This window comes from Leptosomus discolor, chromosome 3 (genome assembly GCF_034619465.1).
Source record: "Leptosomus discolor isolate bLepDis1 chromosome 3, bLepDis1.hap2, whole genome shotgun sequence".
NCBI lineage: Eukaryota > Metazoa > Chordata > Aves > Leptosomiformes > Leptosomidae > Leptosomus > Leptosomus discolor.
Window position 1 is genome coordinate 68,778,317 of NC_141393.1, and position 20,051 is coordinate 68,798,367.

At 40.1% G+C, this 20,051-nt stretch overlaps 1 protein-coding gene across 4 annotated transcripts in view; it reads left to right on the top strand.

Moving 5' to 3' along the window:
• Positions 1-3,010: 3,010 nt before the first annotated feature.
• Positions 3,011-20,051, top strand: part of CEP350 (centrosomal protein 350) — a 67,192-nt gene continuing 50,151 nt past the window's right edge. For 2 of the 4 annotated variants that reach the window (XM_086463441.1, XM_086463443.1), the window contains exons 1-9: positions 3,011-3,083; positions 4,689-4,732; positions 5,666-5,780; positions 6,552-6,684; positions 8,931-9,544; positions 10,079-10,189; positions 13,943-14,056; positions 17,986-18,129; positions 18,963-19,615. In XM_086463441.1, coding sequence (XP_086319567.1) covers positions 3,011-3,083; positions 4,689-4,732; positions 5,666-5,780; positions 6,552-6,684; positions 8,931-9,544; positions 10,079-10,189; positions 13,943-14,056; positions 17,986-18,129; positions 18,963-19,615 — 2,001 coding nt within the window. Of the gene's footprint in view, positions 3,084-4,688; positions 4,733-5,665; positions 5,781-6,551; positions 6,685-8,930; positions 9,545-10,078; positions 10,190-13,942; positions 14,057-17,985; positions 18,130-18,959; positions 19,616-20,051 lie in introns of all 4 variants that reach the window. The other 2 variants (XM_086463442.1, XM_086463444.1) reach the window with 2 other exon arrangements.

Here is a 20,051-nt window from a genome sequence, read left to right on the forward strand (position 1 = left end):
AGAGCATCATAAAATAAACTATATAGATTTGTGTGTAGAATAACAAGAACAATTCTAGTCCTAAAGTTCTCCTATCTATACTAGTAATTCTAATGATAAGAACAAATCCCAAGCCATCACGTGAAGAGGGATACTTAATCCCTTAAGAAATGGTTGCTTGTCCAGAAGTTCTCTTGTGCTAAATTTACATACTGAGTAGGATTTGTTATGTTTGTGTTTGGGCAGGAAACTGGTAATGGTATGGTAAGACATTTTCAACAGCTCTCAAAATTGGTTCTTTATGGAAAATTCCCCCTTTTTTGTTAATATTTGTTTTCTACATTTCTAACACAGCAGCTCTTTGCTGCAGTGATGGAGTTGAATTAGGTGATTTCCAGGGCAGAGCAGTGTTATGATTTGCAGCATGAATGATGTGAGGCACAAAGCTGCAGTTCTGCATGAATGAGCTCTGCAGCACTTGTCCCAGAAGCAGAATTTCCTGACTTCACTTGGCTCACTGCCCATAACTAGATACTTAACCAAAACACCCCCTACTTCTTTCTTGAATTTCTGCATTGTTATTTGTGTGTTTTTCTGTACCTACATATATAAGTTCATATGCATTTTCCACGCTCTTTAGAACATCTATTTGGATTCTTTAAAGAAAGTCAGAACTAAAGATCTTTTAAAGAATAAGAAGTTTCTTATTAGTGATAGTCTTTCTTGAGGCATAAGAACAGTTTTGTGGGATAACTTGGGATACTGCCATAAATAGGAGCTATATGACTGAATGTGAGAACCAAACTTCACTGTTGGTCACTGTGAGTATCCTTAAAACCGTATATGATAAAAATGCTTGTCACAAAATACAGAGGCAATGATCTGTTCCAGTAAGTTACTACTAATATTCTTAATTTTGTGGGATGTTTGGTCACCTTTATCAGAAGAATGACCTTTATATTTGAATACCCTTTTATGTGGCACACTATGTAGAGAAGTGAAAGCAAAAGAAATTTTCAGAAATTAAGAAAGTAAGAAAAATGATACCTGGGAGTGCATTAGAGAAGAGAGTATGACTCTCTTCAGAGGTCCAGAACTTCCTGTCTGAATTCTGTGGTCACCCATTTTTTTCTTTCCATAACAGAAGTGTCCTCAGTCTGTTGCGAAGACAGCTCAGGAAGCGTGCGCTAGCAGATGTGAGGTCCTTGGTGAGAGGGTAGCGGCATTACTGACTAATTGAAGTTCTTGTTGGCTGTATGAGCTCCTCTTAGATGTCTTAAACTTACTTTTTTTTTCTTGTATAGCACTTCTTCAAAGTCTATTACAACTTTACATATGACAGCCCATCTATTGCAATGAAAGTAATGACAAATAACTTTGAATAAATTGCCTGCCTTTTGTTTTTAAAATTACTTTTCTTGCTTGAGTAGCGCTTTTTTGTCTCCTTTATTAAAAACTATGATTAGAATCCTAGAATCACAGAATGGTTTGGGTTGGAAGGGACCTTAATCCCATCTAGTTCCAACCCCCCTGCCATGGACAGGGACATCTTCCACTACATCAGGTTGTTCAAAGTCCCCTCCAACCTGGCCTTGAACACTGCCAGGGAGGGGGCAGCCACAGCTGCTCTGCACAACCTGTTCCAGTGCCTCACCACCCTCACAGTGAAGAGTTTCTTCCTAATATCTAGTCTAAGTCTACCCTCTTTCAGGCCGAAACCATTACCCCTCATCCTATCACTACACTTCCTGATAAAGGATGCTTCCCCACCTTTCCCATAGGCCCCCTTTAAGCACTGGAAGGCCGCTAGAAGGTCTCCCTGGAGCCTTCTCTTTTCCAGGCTGAACAACCCCAACTCTCTCAGCCTGTCCTCACAGGGGAGGTGCTCCAGCCCCCTGATCATCTTCATGGCCTCCTCTGGACCTGCTCAAGCAGGTCCATATCTGTCTCATACTGGGAGCCCCAGAGCTGGGCACAGCACTGCAGGTTGGGTCTCGCCAGAGCAGAGCAGAGGGGCAGAATCCCCTCCCTCGACCTGCTGGGCACACTTCTCTTGACTCAGCCCAGGATGCAATTGGCTTTCTGGGCTGCGAGCGCGCGTTGCTGCTCATGTTGTTTTTCATCCACCACCACCCTGAAGTCCTCCTCCCTAGGGCTGCTCTTGATCCACTCCTTGCCCAGCCTGTGTTTGCGCTTGGGATTGCCCCGAGCCAGGTGCAGGACCTTGCCCTTGGCCTTGTTGAACTTCATGAGATTTGCACGGGCCCACCTCTCCAGCCTGTCAAGGTCCCTCTGGATGGCATTCCTCTCCCTCAGTGTGTCGACAGCACCACACAGCTTGGTGGTGTCGGCAAACTTGCTGAGAATGCACTTGTTCCCACTGTCCATGTCGCTGACAAAGATAGTGGCTGCTTGGTCTGTTACTCAGAGTTGACGCTTTTTTAGGTTCACTGTGAGTCTTGCCTTTCAAGTTCACAGGAAAACCACAGCGGCTCCAGTCTTGCCTTTTTTTTTTTTTTTTTTTGGCTCTAGTGTCCTGCTGCGTAGTTCTGTTCCGCCTTTTCCTTTAACAGAGTTAGGTGACACTTTCCTCTGTCATTGGCTGAATTGGGTGTTTTTACTAAAAGTTTATAGGTTCAAGCCATGTAGTGCTGCCTCTGTTACCCCTTCATGTACAATATTTTAGTGGGGTCATCTTCAGACTTGCTGGAATACTTATTGCTATGATATAAACTGTGTGACCTCTGGGTTTCCTTTTATCATGTTCATTCCTTGTAACAAATAAGAACAAAAGCAAAACCTTCTTTATCCACAGAATTGCGTGATTTCTGAAAAACTGCAAGCTGTAAACACAGTTGTGATTTGGTGCTGATTTTCTGATCTTGCTCATGATGTGAATTTGCAATCATCATGAGGTCAACATTGATCATACTGATCAAGTTTATATTCTCTTTAGCATAAGAGACATTTGTTCTTACTTTATCCTCTTCCATTCTTACATGATTTTTTTTTTTGTAGATAAATTGACACGATGTGGAGCAACAAGTCAAATGAGGTGCCTCTGCAAAATCTGAGGCATAACCAAAGCAAGGATTCTACCAGAGGTATGGATTTTCTCTGTTTTATTACCTTGTTTTGGAAGATGTTTTATCATGAGTTGGGGAGTTTTTATAGAAGGCGTTCTCCTGCCTCAGTTTGGAAGCTAAGACCAAGTATTACATGGCTTGGGCTTCATTTTTGCAGAGATAGCAATTTCCTACTTTGATCTGCTGAGTATTTAGTGATCTGCATTAGGAATTGCTAGTCTTTGATATGGTTGCCAAGATGGCACAGGAACAGATTTTTTTGAGTGCTGTAGAGGAGAAGCGGTGCAGGAACAGGAATTGGAAACTGTAGGCTCTTGAAAGAAGTGAAGAAGAGCCTGAGGCAGTTGCTCCGGACTCTTGCTCAGTTCCAAAGCTCAACAGCAGCAGTACATCGCTACTAGGATGACTTGCAGCACTTTTGTCTCCCTGAACTGGAGAAATTCTGTTAGCTTTATACTGGCATGATTACTCTGTAATTTAGAAAAGGAGGGGGGAAAAAAATTACAGTACACCCCTGAGAGGAAGAAAGCTCGTGTCTGTAGAGCAGCTGAGACGCATGTTAAGTCTGTGGTTCAAGATCAGTCTTATGATCTCCACTGTGACAGAATTGGAGTCCAGAAGTTATTTTGAAAGTAGAGACAGATTATTATTTTATCTGTAAGAGGACATTATTGCTGATTGCTTCCTGTGATAAGTTCAGTTTCTTTTAAAATTATGTACTTTGTGAAACTGAGATGTTCTGTACACATAAAGCACGATCTCTCAAAGTCAAAGCAAAGTTGTTTCTGTGCTGCTTCCTTAACCCTCTTCCTTTGTGTTGTTGCGTCTTACCTGAAATGAAACTAGCAGCTTTTTTACTGTAAGGAAAAGATTTTATTTTTTTTAAACTCTCTAATACTACTACTCTCCATGGTTCTGATGCACAGTAAGGTTTTGGATGTTGTGTTGTGTAAACCATTAGACAGAAGACAACCATTAGAAACCAAAAGAAGAGGGGGTCTGAGGAAATAAATATTTTTAGAGGAAAATACTACTGCATCCTACTGAACTGGATTGTGTCTAGAGCATGTGCTATCAGTTTAGATTAAAAGGCTGAAGTTGTTTAGTGCCTTCTGCTTATTCCTCACAAATGCTGCTTCTATTTTATTTGTAGGGTATACAGTTCAAAAACATTACTATTAAAAATTCACATGTTCGAACTTTTTTTTTTGAGTAGAGTCTTCCAGTGACCATATATTCATGCTTAGTTTACTGAAGAAGAAAATGTAAGGGGAAAAAAAAGTAGTTGAACTATACTGTAATGGAAAAATGTAAGATATTTGTATTGGGGTAGATAACCAGCTTTATTTTGTTGTCTAAACATCTTCTATAACGTGTGGTAGATTTGATTTGCATTCAACCTTACTTAGTGAACTCGTACAATTTTACATTAAATACTTCATTGCTCTCTTAAGATGAGTCTTGACTTATAACAGCCTCTCATAGAGGAGATTGACAGGCTGGAATTGAGTCATTAAAAGAACTTGATTAGTGACCCCATGAAAATTGTTTTGAAGCAACATTTTATTTCGTTGTTTGCTGTGTACTAATGAGAAATTTATTTCCTTATTTCTGTCCTGTAAGATCTAACTGCAGCATGGGCTACTTTTTCTCAGACTAAGGCTGCTGTAAGTACTGCTTATTTTCTATTTTTTTCTTACCCCTTTTCAAATCAGTTAATGGCTACAAAAGCTTTAACCGAAGTATTCTTTTGCGGAGTGATTGTCTGTTAAACAAGTTGAAAATAGGGCAAGCAGTTGGAGTACATGCATGTTGAACATTGTTGTATCTTTGAAAAAGTTTACCACACACAGTAGGTAATTGTTGACCCAGCAAGCTTAGTCTTTAGTATAGCAATACCTGCTAAGCCTAAGGGTAGTATATTACCTTTCTATTTGAGAAAGTGGTGACTTCTCATTTTCCTGAAAACTTGAAAAAATAGCTCTCCTCTGCTTACCCAAACCAGTCGGAAACTGGAGCACCAGCAGTGTATTTCATAATTTTCCACCTTTGAGCACTGGAATTGCTGTCTTTCTGTGGGAACTTAGGTGCTTAAGGTATCACACTAGTTTCTAAAACCTGGCTTCAGTTTAGCCAAACAGCTTTTTTTGGGGGGGAATTCAGCTCTTTCCCATAGCCTTGTCCCTCTTTTTTTTTTTTTTTTTTTTAATAGCTGAGTGTCAGTGTGGTGGTTTACATGTGGAATCTTGTATCATGCTCCATTTTGAAGAGAGTATTATAGAATTTATTCCAAGTGGAATTAATATTTCATTCAGGCCAAGCATTAAGACTCTGAATAGCATGTTATTAATTTTTTCACAACAGCCTACTTACGGAAACAAAACCTAATTTAGATAATATTTTTAAATAAAACTTAAAAATCTGATGTAGTTTCTGGCCATAAGACTATACAGTTTTGCAACAGCAGCCTTATGAAGTTGCTTTTCCCTGCAGTTTTATTCTTTATGAACATGAGGAAAAATTTGTTAAGTTAGGGGAAAAAACCCTATAGCTTAAAAATTGAAAATGATATTCTAATATGTATTATCTTCAAATTCTAGCTGCGTCATATAGAGAACAAATTGGAAGTAGCTCCCACCAGCACGGCTGTATTCGATTCTGTCATGGATGCCAAGAAGCCCTCTGCTAGTGCTAGCAGGAAAATAAGCAGAAAGGGTATGTATTATTGAGGGCGTAGTGTGTAAGGCAGGGTAAAGCCACTGCATTCTGGGAAAACTTGATTTCTTCTCCCTGTCCCCAGGTTGTCTCCTGCTAATGATCTTTGTTCATGGAACTTCACTTGGCCAAGAGAAACTAATGTTTTCTTCCCATAGCTTAGGAAGGGAGGTGTGCTATCATAGTCACTGGGTTAGAGGGAGTGGCAGGACTTTCCCCACACTGTGAGTGAGCAGCACTTACCTCATTCTGATACCGTGTCTTTGGGGGGGGTTTGGATAACAACTGTATATGCCTATGTTTACACTGGACTACATGTTTATATTTCTTAATGGTTGTCAACTGTTAACACCCTGATAGTATGCTAAATCTGATGCTTCCTTTATTTCATTTAAGGAGATGATTTGCTTGTAAGAAATAAGCCCTCATGTTAAATACTAACTATTTAGAGCATTCTGGTAGTGTGCCACTGGAGAAGAACAGACAGCTCGACCTCTAGTGGCAACACAATCAACTTTCACAGATTTGTTTACTTATAATTAATGTTTAAGCATTATTGTCTCTCTTTAAATATTGTCATTGTTTCAAGCACTTATCACCTTGCTCCTAGTTGTTGAAATTAGCTTGTTGAAAAAGAGAGGGAGTACATTAAATGCTATTTTGGAGTGCAGCTGGAATCCAAGAAAAACTGTGTTCTTAATTGTTCAGCCCCAAGAGCTTTCTCTTCCTGGAGAGATAGGTATATAGAGGATTCTTTGGTTTTTGTTTCAGCTTCGCGGTCTTCCAGCCAAAATAAATTAAGCAAGGAGAAGTCCTCACGCAGCCCTCTTCGAGCAACCACTCTTGAAAGCAATGTGAAAAAAAGCAATCGTGTGGAATTTCGTGAACCATTGGCTTCATACAGGTTAGTGCTGGGACAGTTGACTGTTAAAGAAAAATGTGCTAAGAACAAAATTAAGCTAATGGTGATGTTTTTGACAACTCCTCAAAAACTGATTTTCTTCCTCCCCTCACTCACCAACATGAGTAGTAGCATGTGGTGTTGGGCACAACTGTCTTCCTTTTCAAAAAATGTTACAAATGTTTTGGGTTTTTTTTTTTGAGTTTAAAGTCAAATGTGTTGAAATGGGGACAGATCATCAAGTTGGTGTGGCTGTGGCCTCAGTGGCCTGATAGGTTTGATAGGTATTTAGTTTCAGTAATAAGGGCCAAAAAAAGTATTTCCTCATGCTTTTCCAACTTTGTTTCATTTAGTTCTTCAGCACGTGTTCCCAAATATATTATCATAAGACAGTGTAGAGCAAGAACGTCTAGTACTAAAGATGCCTTCAGTTTTTGTGTGTGTGAGAAACCCAAATAGGAACGGTTGTATCAAGGAGAAAAAATGGCACAGAATATTGCAGGCCACAGAACGTGGTGGGGTGTGAGGAATAAAGGAAAATATGGAAAATCTGTTTTTCCTAGCCTATGTTAAGTACCATAGTGAATATAAGATGCCTCAAAAACTTTCAAAAAGAAAGAGAACCTGCAGCAGAACTAAAACTTGCTGTAATATCAGAGCCTGCAAGACTTTACCATAACTTCTTCAATTCCTTAGGTTTTATAAGTAGTGTGTGTTCTTTGCACAGGCATCCCTGATGAATAGTTTGGTTGGGTTGGTGATAGTTTTTTATTGGATCCTAACACATACTTTCCATTTTTTCCTAAATATTCTCTCAGTGAAGTCAAATTGCCGTTGACTGATTGGAGTGGAGTTGGGACAGTGGTTTGTTTGTGGTTTTTTTTTTTTAATTCCACTACATCTCTATTAATACTTGTTATCCTAACACCTAAGTTTTGGTCTCCCTTTCCACTTCTTGTGTCAGCTGTGAGGTTCTTCTCCTTGTTGTGTGGCAGGCTGATTTGGATCAGTTGTGTAATCTTGGGTTAGTTTTGTTAATTGAACAGCTCTGTTGTCTACCCTATCTGGAATAACTTACATACATCGGTTATTTGTTTTAAAGACATGTAATAAATTTAACAGACTTCAGGGAAAAGAATAAAATGAGAGCGGCTAGGTTCATGCCATTATATCCAATTGAAAAGAATAGCTTTCTTACAGTAAGAAGTCTGTGTGACATTGGTGGGATTAATTAGGGAGTTAACACCAGAGCTGCTACCTTAACACTTTACTCCTTTTCTGAGAACAGCCTCTAGTCAATGCTTAAAGGGCACATAGGAAAACAAAACCAGAATAATGGGTAGAACAGTCTATGTGTGGGTCTATTTGTATGCGCTTTTGGTGAAATTCTGTGCAACTAACTGCTCAGCTTTCACTTTGTAATGATTACTTCACTATACAACAAAGGCGTGCTACTAGAGAAACAAAGGTGGACAATTTCACAAGTACCGTGTTCTGACCTGGCTTAAGTGAGTTCTTTAAACGTACTTGCTGAAGAAGCACACCAGGTAGCTTAGGTCCTGGCTTTTCACATCTTCAGCCCTTACTAAAAATGTTAAATACATTTTTGTTCTGACAACGCATGTGTCGTAAGGCTATTCAAATGTAGATAGAGTCTGTTTTTCTGTGAAAAAATGTTAAGAGATCCTTAGGTTTTTTTAATTTCTGAGCTCTCGGTAAGTTTTACATTCATTGCAATACAGCCAGTTCACTCTGAAGTTCTCGTCAGGGGCTTGCTTTTTTGATGCTCAAATACAGGGAAGGATATTTTGCTGCAATATATTTGTTTTCTCATCTAATGAATGTGCTGTTGAGGAGCTGTGCATATGTGCATTGTTTTGTTTTAGAGGATATATATTAATTTTGCTTCTCTTAAGTTTTACACTTGGTTTTTATTTAAAGCTTTTTTAAATTGAAGGGCAACATTACTGCTCGCTGATTTTCTAAATGCCCTAATTTCAGCTCTTCAACTTTATGTATAGTCCTGTTTGGACAGAGTGCAGAAAATTAAATTTTGAACCGAAACCTCTTTCAGTTCCGTCAGACTTCTATTAAATGTGCGGTAATCAAACTTTAAAGAACTTGACTTTAAAGTGGAGGCAAGGTATAAGAAGTCATTCTTTTAGTTAATGAACATGCTGGTTGCTGGGTTGGAAGGTCCTACAGTTGTGTTTCTGATGGTGACTTTTTTTTTCTTTCTGTTACATCAGGGATACCTATAGTTCTCTGGCTTATCACAGTTCTAGCCAGCTTGAGGCCAAACAACTGCTCTCTGGTTTGGACTTCAGTGAAGCGGAAGGGAAGGCTGAAATAACAGGCCGTATGCTACATGACCGAGATGGACGAGATCTACACAGCAGAGATTTTGAAAGCCCATGTTCTTCTGCTGCAGATGAGACTGTTGTTAGGTATTTGAATGACCGACCAGCAATTGATGCCTTGCAGAATAATGAGGCTTTTCTTAAGGTTGCAACACCTCCAAGACTGGAAGAGGAAAAAACTAATGGCTCCAGAGGAGATGAAAGTAGCACTAAAACTCAGAGTAACACATCCCAGGACAGTGATCTGAAAGTGTCTTCCCCTTCTGCCGTGAGTACTTCTAGTGCTCATCGGCTGGAAATCTTGAAACGGCGACAGCATGATGCTAAGTTGGAGAAGCTGAAGGAGAGGATTCGAAAGCAGTGGGAGCATTCTGAAGAGCTAGGTGGCAGAGGGCAGCACTCGGGATCTGCTGACCAACCTGTTGTGATTACAAACGTGGAGAATGCGGTGACTCCCAAAGTTAGGAAAGTGGCAGCTGCACCTGCTGCCCCATCATACCGAGGTACGGAGGTGCAGGATCCCTCCCTGTTGGTTAATACATGGTGAAGGAGTGGAGTTGAGTTCACTGAGCCACATGTCAAAGCGTGGATATAACTCATAGCTGCGTTTGGGCCACACAGGAGTGGACAGCACAGTTTGATTGCAATATGGACAAGAAAGAAAAGAAATTCTTGCCAATTTACACAAGTGTGAATTATTTTGAAATTCCTCCTGTCTCTTCTTACAATTACTACAAAAAAGAAGCTCACTGTACTAGCATTTGGGTTTATTTCAGTATGGTTTTTATGGTCCCAGAGCTTAGTAACATTGTATTGATTGAGAAAGCCTTTCACATTTTTAATAATCTTTTCTTCACCCAGTTTGCTATTTTTCAACCGTGAGCAAGTGGCAGGCTCAGTATTTCTTTCTGCTAATGTAGCATGAGAAATTTGAGTAGTTCTTTTTTTGTTTGTCAGTTTCCCACCTCTTCCACCCTGAAAAAGCTTTATTTACATTTTATGGAGTTATTTTAAACTCTGAAATTGTTTACTTTCAGGTTTCAACCCTGCTGAAACAAAGATTCGCGCTCCAGATGGCAAGATCTGGCATGAGGAAGAATTTCGTGTTAGTCGGGAGCTGTATAGAGATATAGCACTCCAGTTAACAGGTGAGGCACAAACTGAATTGATTAAGCCACACAACCTTCTTTAAGAGACAGCAAAATTTTGTACCAGTCTACAAAGTCACGGAAACAACAAATTGAAGCAATGAGTGTTAAGTACATGGTATCTCTGCCCACAGGAGCAGTAACTTGAATGAATAAAAACCTTTCTCCCCATTCTCTCATTAAAATACTTTTAATGGAAAACCAATACTGAGAAGAATCAAATGATGACTTTTCCTTGAAACAGAAAAAAAGAAAGTCTTCATTAGAACAATTTTTGTTTAATTTTATAACTTCTTTGTACATGTTTGCATGAATGAATGCAATTTTGTGTTTAAAAGGACAAAACCAAACCACTTTTGGTTTTGATGAAACCTATGTTATTTCATGGGAACAATTTAGATTTGATTTTTTTTGCCATTTTTAACACCATTAAAGTGATATGTGCACCACATACGGTATGTTGAAGCCTGAATCCTGCTTCCTTCAGTATGGTATTAACAAATTGTTGGTCTTGAAGCTGCTGTGGGAATTGTTAGCAGTTTAGTTGGAAAGTATAGATAGCTAAAGGGGAGATGGGGGGGCATCTGCTGTGGAAAGTCTCTGGGAATACTTATTTAAAGTGGAATAGGTAGCCTGCAGCAAAGGAGTATGCCTTCAGCTATGTGTGGTGGTGAGACCTTATGGCATTATGTTGGTTTACTATCTCTGAACTTGTGGAACTTTATTGCTTTATGTCAGAATTATCCAAGTCTTGAAGTTCTTGGAGAAATTTGTGTCCCAGAGAATTGTACACATGGACATTTTTAGAGGATTCCCTGAGGATGGGGGGAGCAGGTGGACCAGAAGATGATTTAAGAAACCTTTTAAATAATCTAGATTTTATTTCATCTACATCTCTTTTACCTTCAGTGTTATAAGGCTTCAATAGGATATGGGAGGAGAGACTGTGTAACTTTGCAGTGGTAAATGAACAGAACATTACCTTTGGGGTTTGTTCTGTGTGAAGGAAATGTTGAATGCTAAAAGCTTAGAAAAAACTTACTCGTTCCTCTTTGCTTGATGGTCTTTTGAAAAATTTTAAATATTGTTGTTGCAAAATGGCAACACAGGAGAAAAGATCTTTTTTAGGTGATGAACTCATTTAGCAACACAGTATTCTGATGCTTAAAACTGAGCAAAGATGATAAAAAATGCTGCATGTTTACTTAACAGTTACACTGCTAAAGGACCAAACCAGTAATATGTGCTTTATGTTTTCAAATGCACTACTCCAAGAACCAGTCTTTATTAATTTTTCACTCTGGAAAACTGCAGTGCCATTGGTAGCTCTTTTCTCTGGGTGATCTAGGGTAGGATGCTCAAGTGTGCTTTTTGATTTGCTAGTTACAGTGGAGCACTGTAAGGTTGAATTGCTTTTGACTGAGTTGGGGGAGGGGGAAGAGATGAATAAAAGGGAAGGGAATGGAAAATAAAATCCTCTGAGAACCTCTGCTTCTGCAGCTTAAGCGTTTGCTTATTACGTATTGGAAATATTTTTTCTCATTGGTCAAAGCATATTTAAGACTGGAGGAAATGTAGTGTGGTTGTGAACTACTTAGTATGTTGATGGTATAGTGACTGGTATGGAAAGTATTAGATTCTTGTATGGCTTGATGAGGCATTGAGGAATTTTTCTGGAATCACTCAAAAAAGTTCAGAAAGGACAGCAGCTTCTTTTCCATAAAATTGTTTTGCAAATAACCTGTTCAGTATCAATCCCTGCATTTAATGCCAAATCCTTGAAGACTTTTCATCTGCACTAGCATTTTTTTAGTTTTGACAAGCATAATATGAATGATTCACAAGGTCTCTACAGAAATCCAAATTTTTGAGAAGTTTCATTGAAGAGATGCAATTAAAAAGGCGTTTGGATCATGTGTTCAGTGGACTTCTGACTGCAAAAGAAAGGAGCTGTGTGTGTGTTCAGCCATATGCCTGTCCTGATGCTGTACATAGAACAGCTGTCATGGAACGTGTCTCCTTTCTGACCTGAAAAGATGATATTGAATAGCTGATTCCCAGTAAACAAATGCTGGTGCTGCACATAATATATACTGTAAATGTATTTTTAGGTTGTCAGGTTATCGATCCATGTGTTAATTCAGTATTAAAGTTACAGCATGTGGAGTTTGGGGTGTGTACGGTCAGTTGTATCGAAACTGTTCCATGCTCTCTAGTGCTGAAATAAGCTATAAGATCCCTAATGCCTACAGAAGCGTTGTTCTTTACTGCAACAAGGTTTTGATATGTAAGCGTAGACCATACAGAGTGTATGGTCTTTATCTTGGTTTAGCAGTTAGGCTAAAGGATATGGTATGGACCCCAAGCTTCCAGTAATTCTGTCTTAAAGATATTTAGGATTTGCCATACTAGAACAAAATTGCTGTAATATGAATACAGCGAGTGGGAAGCAGCCTGCGGTTTCTTGGTATGAGGAAGGAACTGTTTGTCACTGAAAGAGGCGAGAAGACAAGCTAGATTTCTGCAAATGCAATCACTGAGGACTCTGGTATTTGACACGTTGGTTCTGTCTTCCCTGCACTGCTTGTCAGCCTCCAAGATGACTGGAAAGTTTGTAAGGAAAGGATATTAAGGGGGGGAAGACCCTTGAAATTTTATTCCCACATCCTTTAATATGACCTGTTGTTCTGTGTCTGGTACTTCCTATGGGCATCCGTCAGAGAGTGGATTCAGCTAAAATTAGGGGCTGTAAAAGTTAGTATTGATATCTAAATAAAGCTTCAGATCTATCCATGAAGAGGGTTGCATCCTGGTTGTTTTAGGTTGTCTGATGACATTCTTTAAAGAGGAGGAACAAGAAAACAGTGGTAATAGTGGGCATGGGGTTCTTGTCTACAGTTCACTTTTGGGATTAGGAAAAGAGCACCTTCAAGCCGTATAAACTAAAGTGCTTTAACAGATCTTTGAAAATGGCCAGTGTAGCTGCTGAGACTGAATATACAGCTTGCCTGTCCTTGAGAAATGCTTGTCTCTGCTTTGGGTTTCCCAGCTGCCTAAGGTACACTCAGTGGTGTGGTGATTGAGCCACATCTCAGGTTTCCTTTTTGTTCTTTGACCTAAGTGAGAACATGGTAAAATATGACTTTATCTTTGGTAAATGTTCCTGGCATCTCTAAAGCCTAAAACCTAATTGTATTGTAAATGAGGGCTTAAGTGATAACAGAATAGTTCTGCATCACTGGGTGAATTCCTCGACAGGTTTTGCAGAAAGTAGAGCGCATGGGTATCCTGTCTTTTGTGCTCCTGCATGGAGGCAATGAATGAATGTGCTGCCATGTGTTAATGTGGAAGCAGCAGCCTGTGTGTTTCAGGAGTGAAGGAACTACGTGTTCTTGTGGAACATTAATACCGTAAAAGTGTAATATCTATAGTAGAAGAGAATGAACCATTGTTCCTGTCAAACTGTCAATGTTTCTTTTAAAATTGAACTTTGTAAAGATTTATTATGGCATTTCCATTACTTTGCTGTGTTCCAGTGTGTAGGTAAACAGCACTTCATTCAAAACTCTTGTGCTATAAGGATTTTAAAATGCTGGACTGGGAGTAATTGATCTCAATATATAATCTGTGAGAGTCAGTGAATTTTATTGTGTTTCTCTGAGTTCTATTTTTTCAAGGTGAATGTTGAAGAAAGCTTATTATTCTATGTTCTTTCCTGTGGGATACCACTGAACAGCTTTTGTTTGTCTTTAGAGGATTCAAGAGTGAAAGGAAAACCTAGTGAGAGAACCAGAGAGAAAAAAGCAACCAGACCAGTGCGGAAAGTGCAAAAACTGACACGGTTGTCAAGTCCAGAGTCCAAACAAGGTGATTAACTCTGTTGTAGAGGGAGGATTGTCACATGTCCTTCAGAGATGAGTTTTTGTCTCAAGAAATAAAGAAAAATTAAAGCATATGGCTTTCAAAGTCTTCTCAGATGTGCAACAATGCTGTTGTAGTGTGTTTATAGACTGTATGCTGCATTGGGGATGTGTATGTTTTTGTTGTTGGTTGGCTGTCTGTGTGTGCTTTTTCTGGTTTATTTTAATGTTCTGCCTTTCCGCTTGCTGTGTACACCTTATGGAAACTGCTGAAGAGGGTGTGTTTCTTGGGGAGGTGCAGGGGCGACTAGGGTGTCCTTAGGTATCTGTCAGGCCAACACAAACAAAAAGTAGCAACAGTAGATCCTGCTGCTGTTTTGCTTGTGTTGAAGCTGGTTAATGTCTGGCCTACAGCTCAGTGAATGATGCTGAAAGGAGGAATGGGCATGATATTAAAATCAGGACCAGCAGGACTTGCTGAGTTGCCCTCCTCTGCAAGGAGGGGCTGCAGCAAAAGCTGCTCTTGTGTATGATTTGTGTAAAAACCAAAAAAAAAACCAAACCAAAACAAAACTAAACAAAAAAACCCCAAACAAACAACTGGCTGGACAGCCAAGCACAGAGAGTTGTGGTGAACAGAGTTAAATCCAGCTGGCGGCTGTTCACAAGCGGTGTCCCCCAGGGCTCAGTATTGGGGCCACTTTGTTTAATATCTCTGTTGATGATCTGGATGAGGGGATTGGGTGCTCCCTCAGTAAGTTTGCAGATGAAACTAAATTGGGTGGGAGTGTTGATTTGCTCGAGGGTAGGAAGGGTCTGCAGAGGGATCTGGACAGGCTGGATCGATGGGCTGAGGTCAATTCTATGAGGTTGAACAAGGCCAAGTGCCGGGTCCTGCACTTGGGTCACAACAACCCCATGCAGTGCTACAGGCTTGGGGATGAGTGGCTGGAAAGGTGCCTGGCAGAAAAGGACCTGGGGGTGCTGGTCGACAGCCGGCTGAACATGAGCCGGCAGTGTGCCCAGGTGGCCAAGAAGGCCAACGGCATCCTGGCCGGTATCAGAAATGGTGTGGCCAGCAGGAGCAGGGAGGTGATCGTGCCCCTGTACTCGGCACTGGTGAGGCTGCACCTCGAATACTGTGTGCAGTTTTGGGCCCCTCACTGCAAGAAAGATGTTGAGGTGCTGGAGCGTGTCCAGAGAAGGGCAATGAAGCTGGTGAAGGGTCTGGAGAACAGGTCTTACGAGGAGCAGCTGAGGGACCTGGGGCTGTTTAGTCTGGAGGAGAGGAGGCTGAGGGGAGACCTGATCGCTCTCTACAACTACCTGAGAGGAGGTTGTGGTGAGGTGGGGGTCGGTCTCTTCTCCCAAGTAACTAGTCATAGGATGAGAGGGAACGGCCTCAGGTTGTGCCAAGGAAGGATTAGATTGGACATTAGGAAAAACTTCGTTACTGAAAAGGGTTGTCAAATGTTGGAACAGGCTGCCCAAGGAAGTGGAGTCACTGTGCCTGGGGGCGTTCAAAAAACGCGTAGACGTGGCACTTTAGGACGTGGCTTAGTGGGCCTGGTGGTGTTGGGTTGACGGTTGGACTTTATGATCTTAGAGCTCCATTCCAACCTTATGATTCTGTGATTTCTGAATGGGGAAGCAGAGAGCAGGATATTCTTTTGGCTCTTCTTGGCTGTTGTTCTTCTAAGTCCTGTGTCAAGTTGTTGCTGTCCTGCACCTTCAGTTCTGGCTTGACCCATTCCTGGCTTTTTCAGTTAGTGAAAGAATGTAAAAACACATCCCTGACAAGTCTTAAAGGTGTTGATATTTATAAAGGAATATTTATTCCTTTTACAAATTAAGATTTTTTTTTTTTTTTAATTTTCACTCTTGTCTGACATTTCCACTGTCTATTACATAAAAGTAAAATATTTAGAGGAGATGATGTGAGCAGGTAGAACTGTAGAACTACATGTAGAATTCTGTCAGTGCTTCTTAGTTTTCCAGTAATGTTAATCTTTGATATTGTCTGTAGCAAAAGGATTAGAAAGACTTCCACATCTGCTTCATATTTGATTTTAATTTTCATACAAAGTAAGTAGTTATGACTGCAGTCACACTACAGAGCAATTTTTTCTTCTTTAAATACATGCAAGGTTAGACATCTCTTGCACCTTTTAAGGTTTTATATTTATCCTTATATACGGTGACCCATAATCAGTAAACACTTTGAAGAAAAAAAAGCTGCTTTAAAAAATTATTAAAAAGCATTTTTTAGAGTGAATATGTGCTTCTGCCTGCTATAAATCATGAAGCTGTACGTGAGTATTTTGTGGTAATGAATGCTCATACTTAAAAGTAAGTGATAAGTATGCATTTTCTCCTTCTTATGCTGATCAATTCATACTCAAGGAACTATAATCTAAACTAACTTACATATTTGTAACAGTTCCAAGTGAGGGACAAGCACAGAAATTGCTGCAAGTTTTAATGGCAGTGGTTATTCTCCGTAATAGATTAAATGTGAGGAGAATGATGGCCTGAAATCCCTAGAAGATAAGAGCCAGATTTAAATGGCATATCTGTGATGGTCCATCCTCCTACAGTCATAGCAACAAGAAACGGCTTAACATAGCCAAGGCTATAAATAGCCACAGCTCATGTTCTGCTCTGTTGGCATGTTTTAGTTCAAACAGCTGACTGGAAATGGAAGATGAGACTTTACACTGCCTTTTTAAATGCCCACAGTAGTAATTGAGAACAGTGAGTTCAGCAAGAGAACCCCTTTGGCTAATACCTCTGTTTCAAAAAGGCTTGTAGTGACATGGTTCAGGTGACATTTATAAAATACTTGGATAATTTACAGGGCAAGCAAGGAGTACTGTTAGTAAATGAATGAATAGTGGGCTATGGACTTGTGACTGAACAGGTTTCCTCCTTTTGGTTCAAAATAACAGAAAGAAAACGGGGGGGCAGTTATGGAGGGCTGGGATTGCCGAAACACTGTTGGTCTGCTGTCCTGGATTTCACTTGAAGTTGCTTTGGTACCGTGTCTTCAAAGTCCTGTTGGGCCCAGAGTACAACCCCTCTTTGTGTGGGTGTGTTGTTTTCACGCTGCGGTGTCCAGGTTTGTTTAGGCAGTGCTGTCAGAGGTAGAACCTGAAATTGGTTAGAAATCAGCCGCGAATGGGGTATTCAAGTTAGGTACTTTTCTGGCAATAAAACGCTGCTAAATGGTCCAAATTAGGTTATTAATAATTTTCTTTTTTATATAATGCTTTTCTCCAAAGCTCTTTAAGGTGATTTCAAAAAAGTGATTAATAATATTGGAAGCTAGTGGGATGAAAGGTGATTTGAATAAACGTAGCATTTAATCTAATGTGTCTCCTCACAAGACACCTATCTCAACAATTAATTATCTGTAAAAATCTCTAAAGTGTTTTTTTCTGGAATATCAGCTAATATTCTTTTAATACAAAGGTGAATAGTTTTTTTATCTCCCACCTTAATTTTTTTTCTTTTTATGACAACATTTTAGATTCTTTTACATTTATTCTTATTTTCCTTATTTAACTGAACAGCTGCTTCTCAGTCCTCTACAAATATTTCCCTTCTCCCCAGTAATGTTTGCTTATATGTTTTACACCTGCATAACCCTTTTCTTTTTTTTACATCAATTTTTGTAGGACTTTAATGTGCTACATTAAAAATTTTGGATTTTTACATTGAATTATGTGTAGGCATGAAGCACTGGTAGTTGCGAGAGTCAGCTGTTGAGTGTCTTCACGGTACATCACCGTTACAACTGTTTAGTGTAACTGCAGCCATACCACTTATGCAGAGCTAAATGGTATAGAAATGATTAATGGTTGCAATAAATACTACTTCTTGATACATTGGTAAATCCATCTAGTGCTTGACTTTTATTTATTACTTATCGTGCAGGTGGAAACTATGTAATAAGTGCATCCTCCTGGCGGGAGGGACAAAAGCTAGTAAAAAAGATACTGGGTCCAGCCCCCAGAATAGAACAAGACAGAAGAGCTATATCTAGTGACAGAACAGGACGTGAGAGAGCTGCCAAGTCTGGTAAGTTGTACTTTTATCACTGGACTTTTAAAATTTTACTTAATTTATTACATAACGCTGCATGTCTTCAGAATAAAGCAGACTTCTGAGATAGAATGTAATCAGTCCCTTATTTTAATAACTCCTATTTTTAACCTGGGATTCGAGGTGGAAGACATTTTGCTTACATCCATGGTTGGGATGCATAACCTCTCTTCCTGGGTGGATTATGAACTTGTCTTGGTGTCATGGAAAGCCTGCCCTGCGCATGTGACTTGAGGGGCAGTACATGCTGCAAAGGTGCTCAGGAGCTCTGGAAAAGATGGGAAATAGGTTGCAACTGAAAAAAAATGGATCACCTGCAATCTGTCTTTGCCTCTTGAGGTTAGTGGGGGAAGGAATGGCTAGAAGTGGTCCACAGGCCAGGTAAATTTTCCAGATGTGCTGCATATAATATGTAAGTTATGGTTGAGCATCCCTGTTTTACAGGAATGTTGGTTCTTCCAGATACTATATGTCATCCACGTGCATCATAAATCTTCATTGATCCCTCCACCAGCCCCTTTCAGAACTTACCCAGAATCTCAGACAGGGCAAGTAAGGGACGATGGTAGCTGCTGTGCTGCCTGTGCCTGTGAGGTGGTGAGGCTGGTAAGACTGTCAAGGGTGTGAACTCAGTCTAAGCAAAGGCTGCTGTATTCAGACTTCGTTCAGACTGAATGAACCAAAAACACGTTTACAGTGAGGTCTGCACTCCTCCCTCACCCTCACTCTTGCAGCTGTTTCAGTGATGACATGTGGTTCCAAAACTTGATTTTTACCTGAAATATTTGACAAGTCTTATTCTTTAGCAGGCTGTATTGGAAGGACAGGTTCAGATTCTAGACTGGATGTTAACCATAAGACCTCTTTAAGAAGTTCTGAAAGGTCAAGGAGTAAAGTACGATCTGAGAATAACCTGAAGAAACTGGAAGCAGCTCTTCCAGGTGATAACCAAGAAGATCATGGCTCTGTAAATAAGGACTTCCTGCCTGTGGAGATACGTGGAATTCTCGATGACTTGCAGTTGGATTCCATGAGTACAAAGCAAGAGAAAGATGTGGAAAAGCAGAATCAGAAATCTGTTTTGCCTACTCAAAATGCCAGGAGCCACAGTCCAACCAAAAGGAAACCGGACAAGATAGCTGCCAGTGAGGAGCCTCAGGTGATCTCGAAGAAACGTCACTATGATACAGATGAGGTTCGTCAGTACATCATCAGGCAGCAAGAGGAGAGGAAGAAGAAGCAGAATGAAGAGAAGAAAGCACAGAAGGAGGCAACAGAACAGAAGAACAAAAGGCTCCAGGAGCTCTACAGAAAGCAGAAGGAGGCTTTTACTAAAGTGAAGAACATGCCTCCTCCTGAACCTTCAGCAGCCAAACGGTTACAGGAAACATATTCTAAACTATTGCTGGAACATACGTTTTTAGAAGAGCCACCTCAGCTGCCTCTGGTGCAGGAAACACAGGTATAGCTGATTCACTAACTTAATGTGTTGCAGTTATTTGCAGGAATAGGAGGTCATATGTTCAGGAAGGTCATGACTTGTCCTGGTCTGGTTATCAGTTAAGAGAAAGGATACCAAGAAAACTGTGTAGCTTTTGCTTAAAAAATAGTGGTTTTGATCCAGAACCTCTTTGCTAGTGGCTGCTTTTCAGCACAGCAAGCCCTACCAGAAAGATGAATGGAAATCCTTTTTTCTATTATAAATAGAAGAAGAGTTCAGGCTGTTAGCTAACAGCTGCTGTAATGGTTGGCTCTTAAGAAAATTGTAAGCATCAGTCAAACTGTGAATTGAAGGGCTTGCTCTGAAGTTGCTTTCGGTCAGAGAACAAACTTAATCACCAATGAGTTAAATGAGTTTGCTACTCAGAAACTGAATATGAAAGAAGATTAATAGATAC